Here is a 23,722-nt window from a genome sequence, read left to right as displayed (position 1 = left end):
ACAGAGGGTCCATTCATTGAAGATGCAAAGATACGCTTCTCTCTTTCCTCCAGCAGAAATATTGATGGGAGCCCAGGGAGGAAGGAGGCTCTTGCATATGAGAGGTCTCAAGAGCAGTGTTTGCTTTCTGGAATATCCCTGTACTCTGTTATTAGCATTTCATAGGTTCCCAGAAAGCTTTGAAGATAATAATATGTCTCCCTTCCTTTCAAGGAAGTGATCTTGAAGTGATACACTTATGTCTGTAATGAAATTTGGAGGCTTTCACAAGGAGCTAAGCCTTGCTCTTATCTTAAAAAAAACACAAAACTTAAAAGTCTAGTTATTGGGCCAGCCCCGTGGCTTAGCGGTTAAGTGCGCACGCTCCGCTGCTGGCGGCCTGGGTTCAGATCCGGGACACGCACCAAGGCACCGCTTCTCCGGCCATGCTGAGGCCGCGTCCCACATACAGCAACTAGAAGGCTGTGCAACTATGACATACAACTATCTACTGGGGCTTTGGGGTAAAAAAATAAATAAATAAAAATTAAAAAAAAAAGTGAAATTAAAAAAAAAAAAGTCTAGTTATGAAGATTAAGCCCACAGAGAGGAGTGGCACAGGAATGTGTCCTTAAAAATGCCTCCTCCACAAGCTGTGCCTGTTTTGTGACATGAATGGAGGGATGATTTGGTAAATTTAGCCTAGAAATTTATGGCATTGTATTTCACTTTTCAGTTTACAAACCTTCGACAAAGCCCTTTTGCACGTCCATTATCCCATTTGTACCTTACAATCTCAGAAGGTGTTTTGGTAAAGTTATCATCTGCGACCTGCAGGTGAGAAAACTGAGACTCAGAGGAGTGACTTGTCCAGGTCACACAGCTAGCCAGCAAGTATTAGGGCCAGAGTTCAAATCCAATGTCCTGATTGCAGAGTCCCTGCTCTGTCACCTCCCTGAAATAGTATTTAGCCATTTCCACACTCCGTATAACTTTTTAAACTAAACTTTTAGCTAAGTTGTCCTGGGATCCTAGCCCTAGGATGCTGGTAGCATCAGGGGTCAGGAGAAGGCAGAAGGACCAAATCTAATGTGGCCACACCCGGCAGACCAGGGCTCCAGCCCAGCTGAGTAGTGGCCACATTCCTGGAATTTCCATGGCCTGGTCACGTGACCATAATGCAGCCCCTCGGGGCGGCCTCATCAGGAGCCAGATCTGTCCCTCTCACCCACTCAAGGACATTGCTCCTGTAATTCTCCCCTCTCTCTCCTACTAACCAATATTTCATTTCCATCAGCATACAAACATGCTGCAATAGTTCACATTTTTAACCCCCTCCGTATCTCCCTTCACTATCACCCAGTTCTCTCCTCTTCCTTTCAGCAAAACTCCTACAGGACTTGTCTTTACTCACTGTCCACTCTTTTCCTCCTGTTCTGCCTTGAAACCACTCCAATTAAACTTCCATCCTTATCACTTTACTGAAATCACTTTGTCAATGATGTGTATCCTGCTAAGTTCTATGCTATGCTTATCCAACCCTTAATAACATTTAATATTTCTTCTTTCTTGAAACTTTCTTCACATGGCTCTGGTCACCACCCTCCGCTGGTTCTCCTCCTTCCACCTTAGCTGCTCCTTCTCCACCATCTTTACTAGATTGTTCTGCTCTTCCTGACTTCTAAATGTCACAGTGCCTGTGTCTCCGCCTGGGGCTTTCTCCTCTCCTCTACTGTCTATTCTTGCCCTATGTGTCCTCATTTAGTCCCAGGCTTTAGATCTCATTTTTACACTATGACTCCCAAATTCACATCTCCAGGCAGAACATCTCCTCTGAATTCCAGACTCATTTGTCTGACTTCCTATTTGATATCTTCTCTTGTATTTCTAATAGACATGTCAAATTTAACATGTCCCAAATCTTGATTTTCTCCTCCAAACCCACTCATAACCATCTCAGTGAAGGGCTCCACCATGACCTCACTATGTCATCCTTGATTCCTCTCTTTTTCTCACAATACATACTCCATCATTGGCTCCACCTTCAAAGTACATCTATTTCTCACTGCCCATGATAGTGCCAACTCCAAGTACTGCCACCTCTGGGTTGGATTCTTGCAACCGCCTCCCAATTAGTCGTCTTCATTCCACCCTTATCCTCCGTGGTCTGTTCCCCCCACAGAGGCCTGAATAATACTTCAAAGCATAAACTAGACCATGTCATTCCTCGGTTCAAAATCCTTCAATGATTTCTCAACACACTTAGAATTAAATTGAAACACCAAAACCGTGGCCTCAGAAGGAATATTTGAAATACCCATATTTAACAACTGGTAGGGGAATATATATTCATGTATAAGTTTCTATACAAATCAATATGTCAAATAGATTCCCTCCTATTTTCTAAATACACCAAGCTATATCTGTTTATCTATATAATAAAACTGCTTACAAAGTGAGGTAATTTGTAACAGAGTGTTCATCAAATCGGTCTAATAATTTCTAAGTCATCTGTTGGTTTTCAGGAATTATTGGTATGATCTCCTGTTTGATAGATTCTTACTAACTAAATAACGCCCCTATGATAGGAGCTATGATTTGACAGAGAGAAAGGCATCAAACTCTTCCAATAACTTGCCTAGTAAATCAGTAGCATCTAGGTAACTTACAGTCTGAAAAAGAGAGAGAATTTCTGTTAATAATAACAATATCTTCACAGCAATGAATTGTCCCTCAGCTTCTGTTGAACTAAGCAATTATATTCAAACGTTTTCTGATCCTTACAATATCATCTGAGATTCTTACACACTCAACATCTTATCATTGGCTAAGTCCCAGATACCTTTTGTGGAGCGCATATTGAATGAGGTAGAGTCTAGTGCTTTCTGAGAGAGTCACGGCATTGTGGCTAAACCTGTGCGTTCTCCATCAGGCTACTTGGTTTTGACTCTTGGCTCAACCAATGACCTCTCCGTGTTTCAGTTTTCATGTCTATAAAATGAGACTGATGATGATTATAATATTCAAATGAGTTAACATGTTTAGAATGGTGCCTGGCTCAGAAAATGCTAGATATGCATTATCACTTTATTAAGAAAACTAATAAAGTGAGTTCAGCATTCCTTGACTGGAAGGCACGTGGTGGATTTTAACAAACGTAAATGGAAGGGAAATTCAGTAAGTGGTGAAAAGTGGGAGCTGCACCCTGGTGTCCTCAGGCCCTTCCTTCGTCCACAGCCTCCCTCCTGCCGCGGGAGTACCCACTATTCCAAGAGAGCCCAAAATGCCTGGCTAGCGCCTGTGTGGGCCCCCACTTGTCTGCTCCCCCAGGCTCTCCCCGGTTCTCTCTGAGACAGAATTCCATGAAGGTGGTCATCCTCACCCGCAGGCACACGTAGAGTGGGCAGTACAAGGCAGCCATGGCCGGTTGAGTGGCTGCCAGCTGATCCACCAGGATTCACTTCTCCCTTCCCTGGTGTAACAGCATGGGATGGACTGCATGGGTGTACTGGCTGAATATCAGCCCTGTAGGTCCAGGAGACCTTTGGCAGTCGGCAGTCGGGGCCTGCCCAGCGCTCTGACCTGGAGGCTCACGACTCTACCCCTCACCCATTACCCTCTGGCCACACTAGCTTCCTTTTGTTCCTCAAACACACCAAGCCCAGTCCTGCCACAGGGCAGGTTTTCCACTCTCCCTGGGATATATTCCCCCATATTCTTGCATGGCTCTCTCTGCATTCCCATCTTGGCTCATCTGGCCCTTCTTCAGAGAGGTCTCCCTAACAACCCTATAAGAATTCTGGTCACTTTTGCCCACCCCAGTCACAGTATATACCCACCCAGCTGTATTTTTTTTAACCATTTACCACTCCCTAAAGTTATATTTTATATTTACCTGTTTTCTATCACTCTGCCATGATAAACATGGCTGAAATAACAGGTTGCAAATACTGTTGGAAGGTGTAGAAAATGCTGAAAATTTAGAAGAAACAAGTATTAGAACAAATTACAGAGGTTTGCAATTTGGAGGTCTGCTATATAGTTGGATGAAATACAGATGTTTCTAACAAGTGCTTGCTCATGACAGTCACTAGATTCTGCTTCAATAATGGAATGTAGAAAGAACTGCTTTTGAGGAGTGTTAACGGGAAGATGCACCAGGGAGCATAGATTCTCAACAGTAAATCATTTCTTTTATAAAACAACATTTTATGGTAAAATTGTGTCCCTGTAACCATTGAAGGAGCAGCTGCTTTGACTAGAATAGTAAAAGAACCCTGAGCTAAGATTGCCAACTGTGCCGTATGTGAAATCTACCCACTGCCTCATTCGTCAGCAGGAAGTGGCAGCAAATCCTGAAGGCAGAAGCGCACACGTTGCTGTAGGATGCCATGGATGTAATTAATAAAGACACAAGACCTTTCAGATGTCGTGGGATCGTGGGGTCGTTACCATAATCTGTAACGAGCTGAATATCCATGAAAGTCCTTTGTTCCACATAGAAGGTTGTTGGATATCTCCTTGCGAAATACTTAAAAGACCTGTCAGACTTCTACAGATGAGTTATCTGTTCTCCTAAACAAAAAGGCAAGCATTCCTGCAATGACAAGTGGCTGTCGGTAGTATACTGCCTGACAGATATTTTTGAAACTGTGAATACACTTAATTTGTCCCTTCCGGGTAAAGGGGATGTTTTAACAAGGTGAGCAGCTGAATGGCTGGGTGTGTGTCTGACTGGTCTTATCTTTATATTTACCATCACAGACGTCCAAGGGGCCTCTAATGCTACCTGACAATTTACTAGATTTCTGATTTAACTCTCCCATTTCCGAGAGATATTAAACCTCTGCTTTCTCCTCAGACAGCACATAACTCTCCCTATTCCTGCATTCAGCTAATGACTTGCTTCCCATTTCTCCAGAAACGATCAGAAGAGTCCTTCTCTCATGTTCCACCAGTGCCTGTGTCTGACTCACGTGCTCTCCCTTCTTTCCTGGTCCTGTCACAGATGAATTATTTACGTGAAGGCCAACCACAGTGCTCCTGCTGCGGATCCCATCCCCTCTCCCCAGCTCAGAGATAGCCCCTTGAAATCATTCCCTCTCTCTTCTAACATCTTCAACACGCAAGCAAAGAAACAAAAACAGACAAACAAAAGAAGTCTCCCTTGACTTTACATCACCTCCCAGCTATGGCTCCTCTGCTTCTGTCTGCAACAACATCCCTCACAAGAGCGATCTAATCTATACTCTTCTACCCTTCTCCATTGAACCCACTCTATTTGGCTTCCATCCCCAACACTGAAACCTGTCTCATCAAGGTCACTGATGATGCCAGGTCCAAATCTGATGCTCAGATCCCAGTCTTCTTCTTGCTGCAGTTCTCAGGGACATTTGACATAGTTGTCGGCTTCCTCCTTTTGGACATACTTTCTTCACTTGGCTTGCAGGACACCACAGGCTCCTGGCTTTCCTTCTACCTGCTGGGCATTCATTCTCAGCCTCCTCTCTGGATCTTCCCTGTTGGTCCCTACTTTTGTATGTTGGAGCACCCAGGTCTCCGTCCTCAGACCTTATTCTCTATCTGCACTCGCACCATTGATGATCTGATCCAGGCTCTCGACTCCCAGATTTATACCTCCAGTTGTTACCCTTCCCCTGGATATCAAGTTCATTTATTCAAAGCATACTCAACATTTCCACTTGGATATTGAATAGGCATCACTAACTTAAACATCTCCCAAAGAACTCTTGATTTTTTCCTCCAAACTCTATCGTGAGCCCACACATAAGTCTTCTTATTCTTACGTAGTCTGCATTCTTAGGTAGGTTCAGACCTAAAACTTTTGCAGTGAACCTTAACTCTTCTCTTTCTCTCTCGTCCCACATCCAATCCATCAGGAAAGACTTTTGCTTATACCTTTGAAATATATCCAGAAGTTGACCGGATCTCTTCAGCATCACCTCTCACCCTAACACCAGCCTACACCTGGGTTAGTTCCGTAGCCTCCTAAGTGATCTCCCTGCTCCCCTGCTGCTCCCTTTCACCTATTCTCCACAGCCCCAGAGGACCCTTCTAAAATATAAGTCAGCTGCTGTCACTCTTCTGCTTTCCATCTCACTGAGATAAACTCTGATGTCTTTACTATAACCCACAGGACTATTCATAATCTGGCCCAGCCACCTCTCAGACCTCATGGCCTCTACCACACCCCTCCCTGCTTACTAAGGGCCACCTTCCTGTCTCAAGGTCTTTGCGATAGGAGTGTTGATCCCCCAAATATCTGCTTGGCTATGTCCTCTACTTCTTTTCAGTCTCCTCCTAAATGTCACCTTTATTTGAGAGACCTTTGCAGACCCCTCTGTCTAAAATAGCAACTCCCACCCCCAGCCTTCCACTCATCTACTCTCTATCTTCATCTTCTGCCTTCTTTTTCTTCCTGGCAGTTTTTTGGCCATCTGACATATTTTACAATTGTTGATTTATGTATTTATCATATGTCTCTCCCAGCTAGCATGTAAGCTTCACAAGGTAGGGAAAAAACACTGTTTTTGTTCATTGCTTTATTCCCTGTGCTTAAAAAGTGCCTGGGAAGTGTAGGTGCTCATTTGTCTAACGCATGAAAAAGTAACTGCTTTTTTGGAAGAAGTTTATGCTATGGAGAGAGCATTTTGAGACAGATGTTTGCAAATGTTTCCATTGGTATGAAAACACTTGGTTCTCTGTATCTTTTTCTGTTATGAGCGCCATTAAAAAGAAATATTATAGTAAATTGAATTCAGGACAAGAACTACAAATCACTGTATCACAGTGTTAAGCCAAGATTTTTAAAAATAGTGAACTCTTTAATTGCATAATTGTTACTAATATTTTCATTGAAAGGAAAGTTATTTATATTAACAAATAATAAATTATTTAAATTTTATTTATCTTATCATCTTAATATTTACATTATGAGTGTCCTATCATATACATCACTGGAACAGTCCTGCATGTATATAATTTATACAAAAATACATACCTGCATAATGGGGATGTGAGCTCAAAATTTTTTTCTGATATGTTGTTATCTAGAGGAGGGAATGTGGGCAGGACTTGGGTGGGTGGTTTTCTGTTCCACCTAGCATCAGCTGAGGTCATTCACTAGCCTGGGAGGTCCAAGAACGTTTCATTCACATGTCTGACACTTCAGTTCTTTATGGAGCTTCTCCAGTATGCATGGCTAGCTTGGGCTTCCTCACAGTATGTTTGTCTTAAGGTAGTTGGACTTCTTGCCATGGCAGCTGGCTTTCAGGAAGACACATTTGAAGAAGAGCAAAAGCTGCAAAGACATTGCTTGGAAGTTATAAAATATCGTTGAAGCAGCATTCCATTGCTCAAAGCTGGTCACAAGACCATTGCAGATTCAAGGAGCAGGGGAAATGGACCTCATCTTTCAATGGGAAGAGTGACAAAGAATTTAAGTCCATTTTAAATCCACCACAGGCTTCTTTTGCACATATGGTATTTGTGAGATTCATCCAAGTTGCTGTATGTAGTAGTTATTCATTCTTTCTCATTACTGTATAGTATTCCACTATATGACTATATCACAATTTGCTTATCCATTCTCCTATTGATGAACATTTGGTTGTAATTTTTGGCTATTATAAGAAAGCTTTATAAAAGTAACTGTGCATATCTTCTGGTGAACATATGTACTAATTTCTGTTGGGTATATATATCTAGGAGTAGAATTGTTGGGTCATAATTAGCATTACTTCCAAATAGTTTTCCAAAATACTTCTACCAATTTATACCCTCAGCAATGCAGAAGAGATCCAGTTTATCCATATTCTTGCCAAACCTTGATATTGTCCATCTTTTTAACTTTAGCTGCTCTGTTGGATGTGCAGTGGCATCTCACTGTGGTTTTAATTTGCATCTTTCTGATGAGTCACGACGTTGAGCACTTTTTCATATATTTATTGATCTTTTAACTCTCCTCTTTTGTGAAACAGCTGTTCAAGTCTTTTGCCTATTTTTTATTGGATTGTTTGTTATTTTTATTGATTTCTTGAATTTATTGAAATTTATTGGTTTATTGAAATGTATTGATTTATTGAATCCTTTATTTGTGGATATGTGTTTTGTTGAATACATGTATTGTGAATATCTTCTCTCAGTCTTTAGTTTGCCTTAACAATGTCTTTTGATGAATTGAAGTTCTTAATTTAAATGAAGTCTAATTTAACAAACTTTTCTTTCTTTGATAGTGTTTCGTGACCTATTTAGGAAATCTATGCTATTTCAAGTCATAAAGATATTTACCTATTTTTTTCCTAGAAGCTTTAGGTTTTACCTATTACATGTGGGGCTATGATCCATTTCAAACTAATTTTTGTGTATGGTGTGACGTAGGGGTCAATATTTTTTTCATATGAACTTCCAATTGATCTAGATTCATTTATTGAAAAACTATCCTTTCCCCACTGAATTTTAGTAGCACCTTGATTGTAAATCGAGTTATCTTACGTGTATTTACAGGTCAGTTTCTGGACTTTCTATTCTGTTCCAATGATCTATTGGTCTGTCCTTGCACCATACTATCTGGATTACCATTTGATTTATATATTTTTAAATGTTAAACCAACCTTGCATTCCTAGAATAAACCCAACTTGGTTTTCATTTATTATCCTATTTACATGTTGCTGAATACAACAAAGGACTTGCATTCAATTTGCCAATATTTTGTTTGGAACTTTTGCATCTATGTTTCTGAGAGAGAATGGGCTTTAATTTTTACTTTTCTTGAAATATCCTCACCAGGTTTTGGTGTCACAGTTACGCTAGCTTCATAAGACGTATTGGTGTATGCTCTCTCTTTTTCCATTATTTGGAAGAGTCTGTGTAAGACAGGTATTATTTCTTTCTTAAATGTTTGGTAGAATTTACCAGTTTTACCTCCTTTGAGATTGAGGTTTTCTCTGTGAGAAGGTTTTTATACACAAAGTTATTTCTTAAATAGATATAGGATTGTTCAGACTTTCTACTTCTTCTTGCATACCTTTTGATAACTTGCATTCTTTTAGGAATTTGTCCATCTCATCAAAATTTTTAAATTTATTGGCCTTGAGTTATTGACAGGGGTGAGTAATGGTTAGTGCTGGGCTCTGTGTCTGTCACTGAAGAGGTGTGGAACTTTGGGTATATTAACTGCTTGTCCATAATAGTAGTGCTGGGGTCCTTGCTATGGTTAGGTCCTCTTGCTAGGCTTGAAGGGCTAAATACATCTCTTTCTGATTTACACATTCTTTCTTTAGATATATTAATACCTTCAATCAGGCTTTGGTGTTCAATCAGATCTTGGCCCAGTTGCACACAGCCAAGCCTGGTAAGTGACATGGGTGACACAACTAGAGAAGAGCATTTATCTAGTGCCATGATAAAATAATGAGACTAATTGCTCCACTGGCCTGGGTGCCTCTTGAAGGCAGGGACTCTGCCCTGTTTATCTCTCATTTCCTGATTGCTGGCACAGTGCCTGGCATATAGTGGGTATTTAAGGACTTTGTGAAATAAATTAATTAACAAGTGAATAAGGAGTGAGTGAATAAAGAGCCACTCCCTTGGTGATCTCATCTAGTGACTTTAAAAACCATCTAGACAAAGATAACTCCCAAATGTATATCTCTAGTTCAGAATTTGCCTCTGAACTCTAGACTCCTATATCCAAATGCCTTCTTATTCTACCTGGCTGTCTTAGAAGCATCTCTACCTTAACATGTCCAAAATCAAACTCCTGATTCTCCCTCTACCCCACTGCCAAACTGTTCCACCCACAGTCTGCCCTTATTAGGTCAATGATAGCTCCACCCTTCCAGTTGCTCAGGCAAAAATCTTGAAGTCATCCTCGACTCCTTTCTTTCTCTTACAGCCCACTTCTTGTCCATGAAGACATCCTTTTGGCTCTACCTCCAAAATCTGTATTTCCAGGAACCATGTACTTCTCACTGTCTCCACTGCTTTTACCTGGTTCAAGCTACCATTATAGCTTGTCTAGATTATTGTAATAGTCTTCTGATTCATCTCCCAACTTCTACCTTGGACCACTATCATTCTATTCTCCCCACAACAGCCAGACTGATCTGTCAAACAAAAGTCAGATGACGTAACTCCTCCAATGTCTTCCCCCATTTCTCCAAGTTAGTAAAGTCCTTACAACCATATTTTGCCCCGACCTCATTTTCTACTCTCCCTTTAGCTCATGTTCCAGCCCCTCACTGACCTCCTTGCTGATCCTTAAATAACATGGCATAAGGTTCAGGACTAGGGCCTTGGAACTTACTGTTCCCTCCACCTGGAATGATGTTCCCAACATGGCTCTTGCTCCTTTGCCTCAAAGGTCAGTTTGTCAGTGAGACCTTTCTTGACCACCCCATTTAAAATGGAAACCACCGTTAGCTCCCATTGTCCTTTCCTGCTTTTCTCCTTGGCCCTCATGCCCGTTTATCATACATATATTTTCCTTATTTATTTTTGTCTCTCCCCACCAGAATATACTCTCCATGAAGGCTGGGACTCTTGTTGACTCTGTTCACTGCTGAATCCCCAGGACCTAAAACAGCGCCCGTTTAATGAATAAATCAAGGAATGAATGTGCCCAATGAAGGAACAATAATAAAGGCTAAAATGAGTGAGCACTTACTACGTGAGGCTCAACGATAAGGGACTCACAGGTAATATCTGATTGTCACAGAGGAGGCACCTGAGGCACAAGGAAGCAGAAGAGCCGTGAGAGGACACCCAGGTTTAACTCAGCAACCTGTGTTCTCCCCTCCAGCACCGCGCGCCTCCCCGGGGCTATCAGAAGCCCGCGGGAAGGGGAGAGCCCGAGCCCTCCACGCCGCCTCCCTGCAGCCTAACAGAGCAAGGGAGTCTCGGAATGAACGCCGTCAGAGGGGCGTGATTGAATCAGCTCAGCCTTAGGCACCGCCCAGTTTCTCACTGGCTGGTTTTAGTAACCTCGACTAGAAAGGGATGCAGTCTGGGAGGGGGATGCAGAATTTGCGGAGCTTTGCCCCCGGAGCCAGCAGAGGCTTTCCCGGGGCCGCAGGCGCCCGGAATCCAAAGTCAGGGTCTCCGTTTCCGTCCGGAGGGCTCCTCCCGGCGCTCCCGGAAGCTGGGCTCGTGCCGGGTAACGGGCCCGGGCGGCGGCGCCGTTATGGACCTGGAGGAGGCGGTGAGGGGGCAGCGCGCCGGGCGGGCCGACAGCGGGGCGGGGGGAAGTGAGGCCGAGGAGCAGCGGGCGGAGGACGCCGGCTGGCTGTGGGGGCCGCGGTCCCGAGGGGGCGGGGCGGGGAAAGGGAGGGCGCTGGCGCGCGCGTGTGCGCGCGGGTTTGGGACCCAGGCTGGAGTGTGCGGCGGGGGCGGGTGTGGGTGAGGGGAGCGTGCAGGTGTGTTTCCGGAGGAGGAGGGCTCCGTGGGGTGGCCACCCACACGGCTCATCCTCTCTCGACGGGACCCCGGGGTTCCCTTGGATGCTGGGTGGGCGAGGGAGCGCTGGGGCTGGGGCCGGCCTGCCCCCGAGCGCCCCCGCCGGTCCCTGCGAGTCCTCGCCGCGGGCTGGCGCAAGGATGCCCAGTGGGGTCTGGGGGCACGCCGAGGTAATGATGGCTGTCACAACAGGTTGATGAAAACTTGACCAACTTGTCGGAGTAAATTTGACATTCATTTTTGCCGTGCTGCATAAGATGCCTCACTCTGGGGTGTTAAAGGAGTGTTCGGTGATTAGATCAATGATGATGTCAAACACCAAAGAGCTAGGAGTCAGTAATTTAGTGCCAGGCTGTGTGTGTGCAGAAGGGCTTACTCCCCCAGCCCCTGTTAAGTGCCTGGTACCTGCGAAGCTGATGCTCCTTACGCTGCTGAATGAATAAATCGAAACTCGAAACAACCCTGATAAAAATCTGGGTCTTTTGTGGTGAGTGTGTGTCTTTAGTGTCCTGGAGGAAGTTCCGAATGGTAGGCTATTTCTGTTTTTTAAATCTTCTCTATACGTAAATCTTGTCGTCTTTTTCCCTCACGGCATTTTCAAGGAGTTTTATTTACTCATCTTTTTTTCCATTTTACCCCCACCACCGTTTCTTCTTTTTTTCCCTCACACACTGCATGTTTTAGAAACATTTCTTTAACAGTTTAATTTGGTTTCAAACTGCTCAAAGACTGAACTGCTGTTCTCCTTGTTTGTTGATAATGTCTCTGATACATTTTCTATTTCCTATGATTTTTTATTTATAGAGTAAAATTGCGGGGAACCCTATGAGTAGCATTGCAGGGTTTAGGTGCGATGTATTGAATGTGGTTTTCCTTTTCTCCTGTAGAAAGAGTTCAAAGAGCGCTGCGCTCAGTGTGCTGCTGTCTCCTGGGGTCTTACTGATGAAGGCAAATACTATTGCACTTCTTGCCACAATGTTACAGAAGTGAGTAACAGATCTCATTTATGAATTTGCTTATGTTTTAAAAATTGCTATTTCAGCCCAATATGTGCCATAATTCCCAAAGAATTGATCTGTTTTTATCACTTATGCAATGCCCAAATTCCAAGAACGTAAGCCATCTTCCAAGTGCTTACACAAGAGTTAGGGAATTTGTAGGTTAGATTTAGGATGAATTTTCGAAAGTATGTTGGGCCACATATTTAAATGATTTCCTGATTCAGACTGTATAGTCCAAGGTGAAATAATTAAAATTATACTTAGAAGATGATTTATTTCTTTTTATTAGTTAATACTTATTAAGAATTTTTAGTGTGTTGTGGTAGCTTAAAGGTTTGGAAAATGGAATGTTAGAAAGACTGAAGATTATTGGGAGTATTGAAAATACGTTTCATTATCGTTTTACATTTGTACAGCACCTCACAGATTACAGAGTGTTTTCTTGGCCATTATTTTGTTTCCTCCTCTTAACAACCTGTGAGATATACTATTTTTTTTTTTTTTTGAGGAAGCTCAGCCCTGAGCTCACATCCATGCTAATTTTCCTCTCCTTGCTGAGGAAGACTGGCCCTGAGCCAACATCTACTTCGAATCCTCCTCCTTTTTTTTTCCCTTTTCCCCTTTTTTTCTCCCCAAAGCCCCAGTAGAGAGCCACATGTCATAGTTGCACATCCTTCCAGTTGCTGCACGTGGGACGCCGCCTCAGCATGGCCAGGCAAGCGGTGTGTCGGTGCGCGCCCAGGATCCAAACCCGGGCTGCCAGTGGCAGAGCGTGTGCACCCAACCGCCAAGCCGCTGGGCCGGCCCCTTAGATATACTATTATGCCTATCCATAGATGGGGCAGGCAGGCCTCATGAGTTCAGTGAGCTTGCCAAAGTCACACAAGTGTAAAGTGTTGAGCCGGGGCTTGAACCTGAGTCTTCTGATTCCAGTGTTCATTTTACCCCATCACACCTGCTTCTTAAAGCAGAGATTGTCATACTGTCCTGTGTAACCTTGGTAAATGAAGCTACCGTCACGCTGGGAGTGCTAGGTCCTGTTCTGGTTACCACACCTTCAGGGCAGTATAACCGAAATAATCAAGGGTGTGGACGACCTGCTATTGGACAGACTAAACGTGCCAGGACTCTTCTCTCTGGAAAAGGATTTGCTCAAAATCTGCAGATCCAGGAGGGAACAAATATTACCTTCACCGTATAGGCTGAAGGAAGGCAAATTTGGGACAGATAAAAGTAACTGTGTAGACTTCTGCTTCTGGCCAAGATGGAGTAACAGGAACCAGGTTTACCTCTCACCTTAAACAACTATAAACCTGGACAAAATATATGAAACAAAAAAAATTTTTTCTTGAGAAAAGTGGTTAATTTAGCTTCCAGCTCAATCACACAAGAGCTGTTTGAGACAATCGTTGTCTTCAGTCTACAGTGGAAGTTTTTATGTCTGCTTCTCATTTAGTTGCACAGAATATTAAAATGATAAGTACTCACGCAATGAAATCATTGGAGTGATGGGTATGTTCATTTCCTTGATTATGGTGATGGTTTCATGGGTACACACGCACACACACACACACACACACAATCAAACTGTATACTTTAAATATGTGCAGTTTGATCTTTTCTGCTTTGATGCATGTTAAGGCACTAGCAGTGTTACTCACTATTGCTTTTGCTGCAGCAGTGTAAATATACAGTGAAGGAAGATTGTGTCTAACTGGACTATTTGCCATTAGCAGATGAAGTTAGCATACTATTTTTGTAGAAATTAAACTACATTAACTAATTGTTTATTTTTTTGGTAATGTTTCCATTTGTTTCTGTCTGATAAAATCTGCTGCTGTCATTTTTTAACTTGAAAGATCCAAATACAATTACCTAGTTCCACATTTGAAAGACTGTCAACCTATGTGGAGTAACTTGTCAAGAATATAGCATTCTTGCAGGTGGGCGACATCTTTATATAGGCCAAAACCTAACTCAATGCCTTCCATATGATAGGCAAAGTTGCACAACTTCAGTGGTTACTCTTGGCTTTATCGCAGTGCAGGCATCTTCTTCGTATAGACTACACTGTGATCGGTGCTGCCTGGAGTGTGGTGATGTAGTGTGGAGGTGTTAAAATCTAGTGGGCGGGGAATGACCGATGAGACGGTACTTACACCTATGAAGAGTGCAAGTTGTGGTACGACTTGCTCTATTTTTCTGCCCCTTTCATTGCCCTCCAGCTTACTCTGTATATAATTCTCAAGCTGCAGATACTCTCTACAATCTGGAAAGAGGCCTTCTGAATTGGTAGAGGAATTAGAATGTTATCTTGGTATATTTTATACAGGAAAAATTTTTTCAGATCTTAAGTGTGGCCAATTTATGTAATAGATATTCTTGCAAGTATTTCGTGGGTATTTAGTAAAGGTATAGGCTAGAATTGTGTGAGTTTAATAGATTTTTATGATTATAAGAGCAGATTTATTATAGAAAATTTGGAAATTATGAAAATGAAAGCTAAAATCACCAATAATCTCAACATACAACATTTCAAAAGCTTCCATTTAGTCTTTTTTTTTCAATGTATGGGAAGAGAAAAGGGATGTGGGTGAGTACTGTTGAATCTTCTGTCTTAATAAATTAAATGTTTTCCTATGTTATTCTAAACATTTGTGGACATTTTAATTGACTGTATAAATATCCTGCAATATGACCACTCAGTAATTTAATTAATTGTATCTCCAGTTTGGATATTTAGCTTTTTCTAGCTTTTAGTTATTTCACATTTTGTCTAGTCCAGATTTTAAACCTTTTTTTCCTGCCTACTCTTTATAACTTTTATCTGTCTTTGCTGGGTAACTGCTTTGGTATGTATTCTGACGCGTCTTATGCTCTCAGTGTGGCCAACCCAGTCCACCAGAACTGCTTCGAATATGGTGTCTGTGACTAGAAAGAATGCATTCCAGAAGTCCTGTTGTTGGAGACATTTCTCTTATTCTTAGTGAAAGTTGAAGATGAATTTCATTCTAAACCTCTAAATTTAGAGAAATATGTAAATGTTCCCTGTCGGTTAAAAATCTTCACCTTACTTCCATCATTAAGACAATACTTTTATTTTTTGGTTGTGAGAGAGCTAGAATCTTGGGTACCAGCCCTTGAGAGCCCTTGGAATTGAAGGCTTTGGGGTGAATTATACCCAGCATTTAGTCATTTTAGAATCCTATAGGTTTGATTAAAAACAAAAAGTAGTACTTTTCTAATTTCATAAATAAAGCTGTCTTGGAATATTATTCAAACACACAGAGAAGTAGGATGAAATCTGTATGTAGTTTAGGCATTGCCGATTATAATAAATATGGAAATCAAAGTGTGTTTTGGATGTAGAAAAAAGTAAATAAATTTGACTTTAGGTTTGGTTTGAAACAGTTGAAAAGTGATTTAAAATAAAAGTTTATTCATTTGACAGGCATTTATTTAGTGTTTACTGTATTCCAGGCGCTGTTTTAGTTACTGAGAAATTTTGAATGAGAAAGAAACATAAAGGTTAACCAGAATGTTACCGTTTATGTAATTATCCCAGAATGTTAGCATCATTGGTCCTGACACTCACAATTAGGTTCATTATTCTTTCCAGAGCATGCTTGAAAATATATTTAGGGAGATGTAAAACTATCTCTTTAGTGGTCTGTTTCTGTTTCCTGCAGAGATCTAAGGAAGTTATAGACACTGGGGCTATTCCTAATACTAAAATACAAGCCATCAACCGGGGACTTAAAAGAAAAAGAAAACTTGGTAAGCTGTTTCTTCATATGTGCTTAGCATTCTTCAGTCAGGTTTCTCACCTTCACGATTTGGGGGTGTAGAATGGAATTTTAAATAGATTCTAGAGAAGTCGCCAAAACTTAATAATCCAAAATGGAATTAAGATGAGTAATTATTGGCGGTAAAATTGGAAGCAAATGTCTTACAGCGTGTCCTTTTTTAATCTGCTTGTTGTTGATGAGTTGCTTTTCCAGTAGAGCAACTGTTATGCAAAAAATAATAATAGCAAAGGGAGCATATTTCTTTTTTATGCTGGCATATATTTTTCTGTTCTATATCAATTATCTATTGTGAATATGATTTTCTGTTCTTTTAAAGAAAAATGCTTATTTTCTGAAATGATTCAACTATGGAATTGTCGGGTTAGGCAAGTTAAATATGATATTCAACTTGCGGAAATCCATTTCTCGCGTTGAATTTTGAACACACCCTTTTAAAACAGGGAAAATTATTTTCCCTTAAAGTAACCTCAGCATGGTTGTGCTTTGAAATGTAATCTATTTCATTAATCCAGTGAGTACATATAATTAACCATTATTGAGAAGAATCTGAGGTAAAGTCTAAATGATGCTTTTTATTTCTGTGACTGATTACCTCGGGCCAGATTCTCAAGTTTGAAATCAGGCTAATGATAATCATGTACTCTTCTATATGAGGTAGCTTTAAGGATACAAACACGTGAAATATATTGTGTATATATATATATCTATAAATGTTAATGAAATATCTATATGAAATACATTTTCATTCTTAGATGAATAACAGAGAGAATGCCTAAATGCTAACTTGTGTTCCTGTTTAACCTTTAATAGTGACTATTTTTATTAGGCTAAAACCTCATTAATTTTAATTAGATTTTATCAGAGTAAAACCTGATTAATTTGGACTTGCCCTAGCTAAATAATTAAAATATATAGTTTGAACTTAAATTGCTGAAGGAACTTCAGGTGCTTGAAATTAGATGTCAGGTGTCTTATATTCAACCTCTTTTTCCTTAGTTTCTTCATCTGTAGAATGAGAATGGTAATACCATTTGTTATATAAAATAGGAACCCAGACTCAGAATTTAAAACATGACTATTAGTTTGCAAGAACAGTGTGCAAGAAGAAGAGAGCACCCATGTATATAGCTTGAAGAGCTTAAAGTCCTTCAACTTTGGAATGCATCAAAACTACAGGCTTTCTGTTTTACTTGTACACAACCTAAGACCCTTTCCAGAAATTGAGTTAGTCAGCAGGGATGGGGAGACCTTGTGACGCTGAGGTAAGGGAGAGGAGTAGGAGTCCTATGACATTCTGCAGAGGAGAGGGGATCTTGGAGTCATAGTAACAGACTTCAGAAGCTGTGTGTAAAAAGTGCTGATAACATACTTTTCAAAGAGTTACAGTATTTGTCCAGCAGGGAGGTGTAAAACATAAAGGCCTTCACAGATTTTAATATTTTGGTTAACTGGTAGTTATGTTTAAACATGTAACTCTGTCTACTGGAGTGGCAGATTTCTTCACACTCTCTTAGGATTGTTTTGAGGATTGAAGAAAATAACCTACTTAAAATACCTAGCACACACCTGGTATCTAGGCAGAGCTCAATAAGTCTTAGTTTCCTTGCTTTCAATGTCTCCCTATAGCCTAGAACCATTTCCAGAAAAGCAGAATGCCACTGAACAGTTTATTTTCTTATTGGCCTCTCCTGCACTCCTGGACTATCACATCTTGACTCTTATTCATTCATTCTCCAGATACTCGTTGTTCCCCTTCTTTGTGAGTTGAAACAGAGGGGTGGTAGAAACAGTGGCTGAGTAATGAGTATCCTTTCAATTAGGGTTCTGCTGGGTGTTGTTCACTATAGTATACACTTTTAAACTTATTTTATTTTTTTAACATGGTGACTATTCATTTTTCTGCCTTTTACATTAATACTTCAGAAAAATTAAAGATAATTTAAAATATTTAAATTCTGATAAATTATAAAAATTATATTTAGCTTTAGCATTTGTGTACAAATTTGTCAGACTGGAAATAAGAATGGAAGAATGGAAACCCTATTCAGGAGTATATAAAAAAATTGCAGGGGCCAGCCCAGTGGCGCAAGTGGTTAAGTGCGTGTGCTCCCACTGTGGCGGCCTGGGGTTCGCCAGTTCGGATCCCGGGCGCGCACTGACGCACCGCTTGTCAGGCCATGCTGTGGCGGCGTCCCATATAAAGTGAAGGAAAATGGGCATGGATGTTAGCCCAGGGCCAGTCTTCCTCAGCAAAAAGAGGAGGATTGGCAGATGTTAGCTCAGGGCTGATCTTCCTCACACACACACACACAAAAAATTGCAGTTGCAATGTGTAAAACACAATTGTCACTATTCAGTAGCATTACTGTTAGTAAATTAGGAATGTAAATGTCTGAACCATGTTATATGTCATTTAGAGAAAGGCTGGGATTGGTATGTCTGCGAAGGTTTTCAGCACATACTGTATCAACAAGCAGAAGCCTTAAAGACCCTTGGAGTAGGCCCAGAGTTGAAGGTAAGTCCATTTGTGTCTAGATGTTAGCTTTACATTTTGTTGTTTGAAGAATAATAGACTTCGAGTGAAACTAAGAGAATAGTAGGGTTATCAATAATAACATTATGGCTACTAGAATAATCATTTTTCTGGTGTTTTTGCTTTAATTGTTTTACTAGACCAGCAGTTCCCAAAGTGTGTTCTACAGGATGTAAATAAGCAGTACATCCAAAAGAAAATAATAAAGGTTTTAGTCTTCAGATATTTAGGAAACATTGGGTTAAACAAAGTAAAACAAGTAACTTTGCAGGCTTAAATCGGTGTCTTTTATGTGTTAATGTGCTTATTTAATTTCCAAGGGTATGTAGTATGTAGTAGTCACAGTTTGAGAACAAAATCCTTTGTTGTGTGTATGTTTGTGTAGCGTCCATCAGGACTTGAGTTCCACAGACTGCACTTCGGGGAGTGATACATTAAACCAGAGGTGCTCAAACTTGAATGTGTATCAGAATCACCTGGAGGACTTCACACACTCCCAAACCACAGATTGCTGGACCCCGTTCCAGAGTTTCTGACAAAGTAGGTCTGGAGTAGGGCCTAAGAATTTGCATTTCTAATAAGTTCCCAGGTGACACTGATGCTGCTGGTCCAGGAATCACGCTTTGACTTTGCCGCCTCTTAGGAGTACCATCGTATCCCTGCTATTATTTGAGTTTCATATTCCCTCATCTAGTTGAAGCCATTTCGGGAGTTCTTTAAAAAGCCAGTTATTTAGCAACAAGTGGTTATTGTACACTTGCTTCATGGCCATCATTGGAAACCAAGTACTCAGAGATCCAGCCTAGTTGGAGAGAGGGTTTTATGCATATGTGGAATGAGTAAACATGAGATTATATAATGATAAGCTCATAGATGAAAATGAGGACAAAAAGAGAAGAGAGAAAGATCAGTGTCTTCTAAAGTCACCAAGAACAGATTTGTAGAGGAGTCTTCGCTGTTCAAACCAGTATCTGGGGCAAGCCAAAACAGAAGGACCTCTAGACCAATGCATGGCCTAAATGAACTCTGAGCCTACCCTGAAAAGTATTATAGGAATTAAAAGTCCAACGATATGAAACACCAGGGGCTTACCCAGGACAATCATTGCATTAGGTGTGATTGCTAGTCTAGGGGTTTATGAATCTGGTTTCTCCCTGCATAGTCATCCTATGTATAAGTGTTTTTTAATAAATAGTTTGATATAGTTACACCAAATAGCTTCAGGGGTTTACTCCTATACAGCTTTCTACCCACTTTATTGGGGTTAATCCTGAAAGCAGTTTCTCTGAAATTAGCCAATGAGCATAACCACTTAGACCTGACCAGTTACATGGTGCAGGAGTAGCTTTCTGCTAAGAACACAGGCTCTGGAATCAGAACTGACTCCAAATCCTATTCATGGCTTTTCTGCTTATTGGCTAGGTCATTTTGGTCAGGTTACTCAGTTTCTTCAGTAAAACAGAGATAATAGTTATCTTGCAGTATTGTGTTAGAGGTAACGGATGCCTGGTACCTAGAAGGTGATGAATAAATAGAAAAACAGTTTTGTCTTGTTTTCTTTTACTTTCACTTGGACCCCAAGTGTCAGTAGATTGCTAGACCGATAGCAGCTTTGCCCCTAACTAGAGGTGTAGTCATGTATAAGTTGCTTTCTTTCTCTGATTCTTAATTTACTTGCAAAAGGTAGGGATTCAACTAGGTGACCTTTAAGGAACTAGTCCTTTTGTTTTCTAAAATCTAAGATTAAGAAGAATTTATTCAGTTTTTCCCATATACCTGGTATTGTGACGTAATTCTTTTTAAGGAAAAGTAGGTAAGAAAGGTAAGAATACACTTAGATAGAAAAACAATATGTAAAGTACAAGAGATTCTGTGGTATAGGTGTGCCAGTATATTTGTCATCATAACCTGAATCACCACTGATTTCCCTTTCACCTTAGAATGAAGTTTTACATAATTTTTGGAAGCGCTACCTTCAGAAGAGCAAGCAGGCATATTGTAAAAACCCAGTTTATACCAGTAAAAGGAAAGCTACGGTAAGTCACACGTCTGAAAAGTGGGACTAAAAGACATTTCTAGTGAGAGGCAGAGATGAAGAGGAGATTCAACCTCATCTGGGTTTATGATGCTTGTCAGAGGAATTTCAGTGAAGAGGTTTCCATTATAGTCCAGAAGGACAGTGTCACTGGGCTAGACCTTGGAATTAATTTTGACTTCTTTTTTTTTTTTTTTTTTTAAAGATTACTTTTATTTATTTATTTTTTGTGAGGAAGATCAGCCCTGAGCTAACATTCATGCTAATCCTCCTCTTTTTGCTGAGGAAGACCGGCTCTGAGCTAACATCTATTGCCAGTCCTCCTCCTTTTTTTTTTTCTTCCCCAAAGCCCCAGTAGATAGTTGTATGTCATAGTTGCACATCCTTCTAGTTACTATATGTGGGACGCGGCCTCAGCATGGCCAGAGAAGCAGTGTGTCGGTGCGTGCCCAGGATCTGAACCCCGGGCCGCCAGTAGCGGAGCACGCGTACTTAACCGCTAAGCCAGGGGGCCGGCCCCAATTTTGACTTCTTATTTGACTATTTGAAACATAAAGAAATTTGTGATTAAGTTTCTAAATAGAAGCTTAGGGAATTTCTATCATTGTCCTATTAAAAATTTTTTGGGGCATGTGTTATTCCTTTTGTTTGTAATACCTACTTACTTTACTTGGCATTTCAGATTCAGCTCGGTTATCATCTCTTCTCAAAAGCCTTTATGTGAAGAAAAATAAGTCTGGGTGCCTCACCCCTCTCCCCCAACATCCACCAGAGCAGCTATACTTTTAGCAGTTTGCTTTTAACCGCTTTATAAATATGCCGTGAAACATTTTATTTGGGGTAGGGGAGGATTCCACCGCTAAGAAAGGCCAGTTTGATAGACTTTGATCTGTTTGATGTGTGGTACTTATTCTCCAGGACTGAGAAGAGATTCTGAACCTGTTTGACACACATTTGTTAAGAGCTTAGAAACTTGGCCCAGTGTTTCCTTGTTTGGTTGGGGTCTCATAGGTCCCACATGCAGAGTTTAGTGACCCAAGACTGAGAAACCCAGGTCTGAGTGAAAGGAATAGATCCTAAAAATGAGAAATTTAGAGTAGTCAAGTCCTGCGAGATACAATGATAAAAGGGGGAATAACCTAAGGAATTAGTTTGGGAAATGTCCTTTTTAAATATGAGACAATTAATTTAAATAAACTCAAGAGAAATAACTTGAATTTACTGGAAAAGACTTTTTTTTTTATTGAGGTCATATTGGTTTATAACATTGTGTAATTTCAGGTGTACATTATTATATATCAGTTTCTGTATAGACTGCGTCATGCTCACCACCAATAATCTAGTTTTTATCTGTCACCATACATATGTGCCCCTTTACCCCTTTCGCCCACCTCCCACCTCCTTCCCCTCTGGTAACCACTAATCTGTTCTCTTTATCCATATGTTTGTTTATCTTCCACATATGAGTGAATTCATACGGTATTTGTCTTTCTCTGTCTGGCTTATTTCGCTTAACATAATACTCTCAAAGTCCATCCATGTTGTTGCATATGGGACAATTTTATCTTTTTTATGGCTGAGTAGTATTCCATTGTGTGTGTGTATATATATATATACCACATCTTCTTTATCCATTTATCAGTTGATGGGCACTTGGGTTGCTTCCATGTCTTGGCTATTGTGAATAATGCTGCAGTGAACATAGGGGTGCATAAATCTCTTTGTATTGTTGATTTCATGTTCTTTGGATAAATACCCAGTAGTGGGATAGCTGGATCATATGGTATTTCTATTTTTAATTTCTTAAGAAATCCCCGTGCTGTTTTCCATAGTGGCTGCACCAGTTTGCATTCCCACCAGCAGTGTATGAGGGTTCCCTTTTCTCCACATCCTCTCCAATATTTGTTATTTTTTGTCTTGTTAATTATAGCCATTCTGACAGGTATAAGGTGATATCTCATTGTAGTTTTGATTTGCATTTCCCTGATAATTAGTGATGTTGAACATCTTTTCACGTGCCTGTTGGCCATCTGTATATCTTCTTTGGAGAAATGTGTGTTCATATCTTCTGCCCATTTTTTGATCGAGTTGTTTGGTTTTTTGTTGTTGAGTTTTATGAGTTCTTTTTATATTTTGGAAATTAACCGCTTGTCAGATATATGATTTGCAAATATTTTCTCCCAATTGGTGGGTTGTCTTTTTGTTTTGTTGATGGTTTCCTTTGCCTTGCAGAAGCTTTTTAGTCTGACGTAGTCCCATTTGTTTATTTTTTCTTTTGTTTCCTTTGCCTGGGTAGACCTGGTATTCGAAAAGATGCTGCTAAGACCGATGTCAAAGAATGTTCTGCCTATGTTTTCTTGTAGGAGTTTTATGGTTTCAGGTCTTACATTCAAGTCTTTAATCCATTTTGAGTCAATTTTTGTGTATGGTGTAAGATAATGAAGACATTTTATAATCATAGTGTTATGAAACATTATCCTATTTTGATTCAGGGGGCGGGTATTTCTCAAGAAAAGCAAAAGATGCTATATGGTTCTAAGGTGACACTTTGAAAAAGAATAGAAAGAATTATCCAAAATATTAAGAACTTGATATTTAAAATTACATAGCTAAGGTATTTGTTGTTTATATTTATGCACTGGGGCTTTGCCTAACAATAGAAATTTAAAATCAGAACCTGGGATTCTCTCTGACATTTTAATACTTTTGGGTTAACTTAAGATAATAAAAAAGGCTTTGTTGACTTGAATAAATACCTGTGTAAAGTAATGTTAGCATCACACTAAAATCTTCTTGGTGAATAAATAAGCAATAAGCAAAATTTTAAGCTGGTATATAAATTGGTAATATAATTTCTATCAAAAGAGTACAGCTAAACTCTTTTGAAAG

At 40.4% G+C, this 23,722-nt stretch overlaps 1 protein-coding gene across 4 annotated transcripts in view; it reads left to right on the top strand.

Annotated features, from left to right (window-relative positions):
* The first annotated feature begins 11,118 nt into the window (after positions 1 to 11,118).
* The window catches only part of TAF1B (TATA-box binding protein associated factor, RNA polymerase I subunit B), a 71,426-nt gene continuing 58,822 nt past the window's right edge, over positions 11,119 to 23,722 (top strand). Inside the window, exons 1-5 of one of the 4 annotated variants that reach the window (XM_058551817.1) lie at positions 11,119 to 11,201; positions 12,343 to 12,441; positions 16,146 to 16,233; positions 18,683 to 18,780; positions 20,739 to 20,834. In XM_058551817.1, coding sequence (XP_058407800.1) covers positions 11,184 to 11,201; positions 12,343 to 12,441; positions 16,146 to 16,233; positions 18,683 to 18,780; positions 20,739 to 20,834 — 399 coding nt within the window. In that variant the 5' untranslated portion in view covers positions 11,119 to 11,183. Of the gene's footprint in view, positions 11,202 to 12,342; positions 12,442 to 16,122; positions 16,234 to 18,682; positions 18,781 to 19,183; positions 19,339 to 20,738; positions 20,835 to 23,722 lie in introns of those variants that run through there. The other 3 variants (XM_058551818.1, XM_058551819.1, XM_058551820.1) reach the window with 3 other exon arrangements.

This window comes from Diceros bicornis, chromosome 12 (assembly GCF_020826845.1).
Source record: "Diceros bicornis minor isolate mBicDic1 chromosome 12, mDicBic1.mat.cur, whole genome shotgun sequence".
Taxonomy (NCBI): Eukaryota; Metazoa; Chordata; class Mammalia; order Perissodactyla; family Rhinocerotidae; genus Diceros; species Diceros bicornis.
This window is presented reverse-complemented; position numbering and strand designations above follow the sequence as displayed.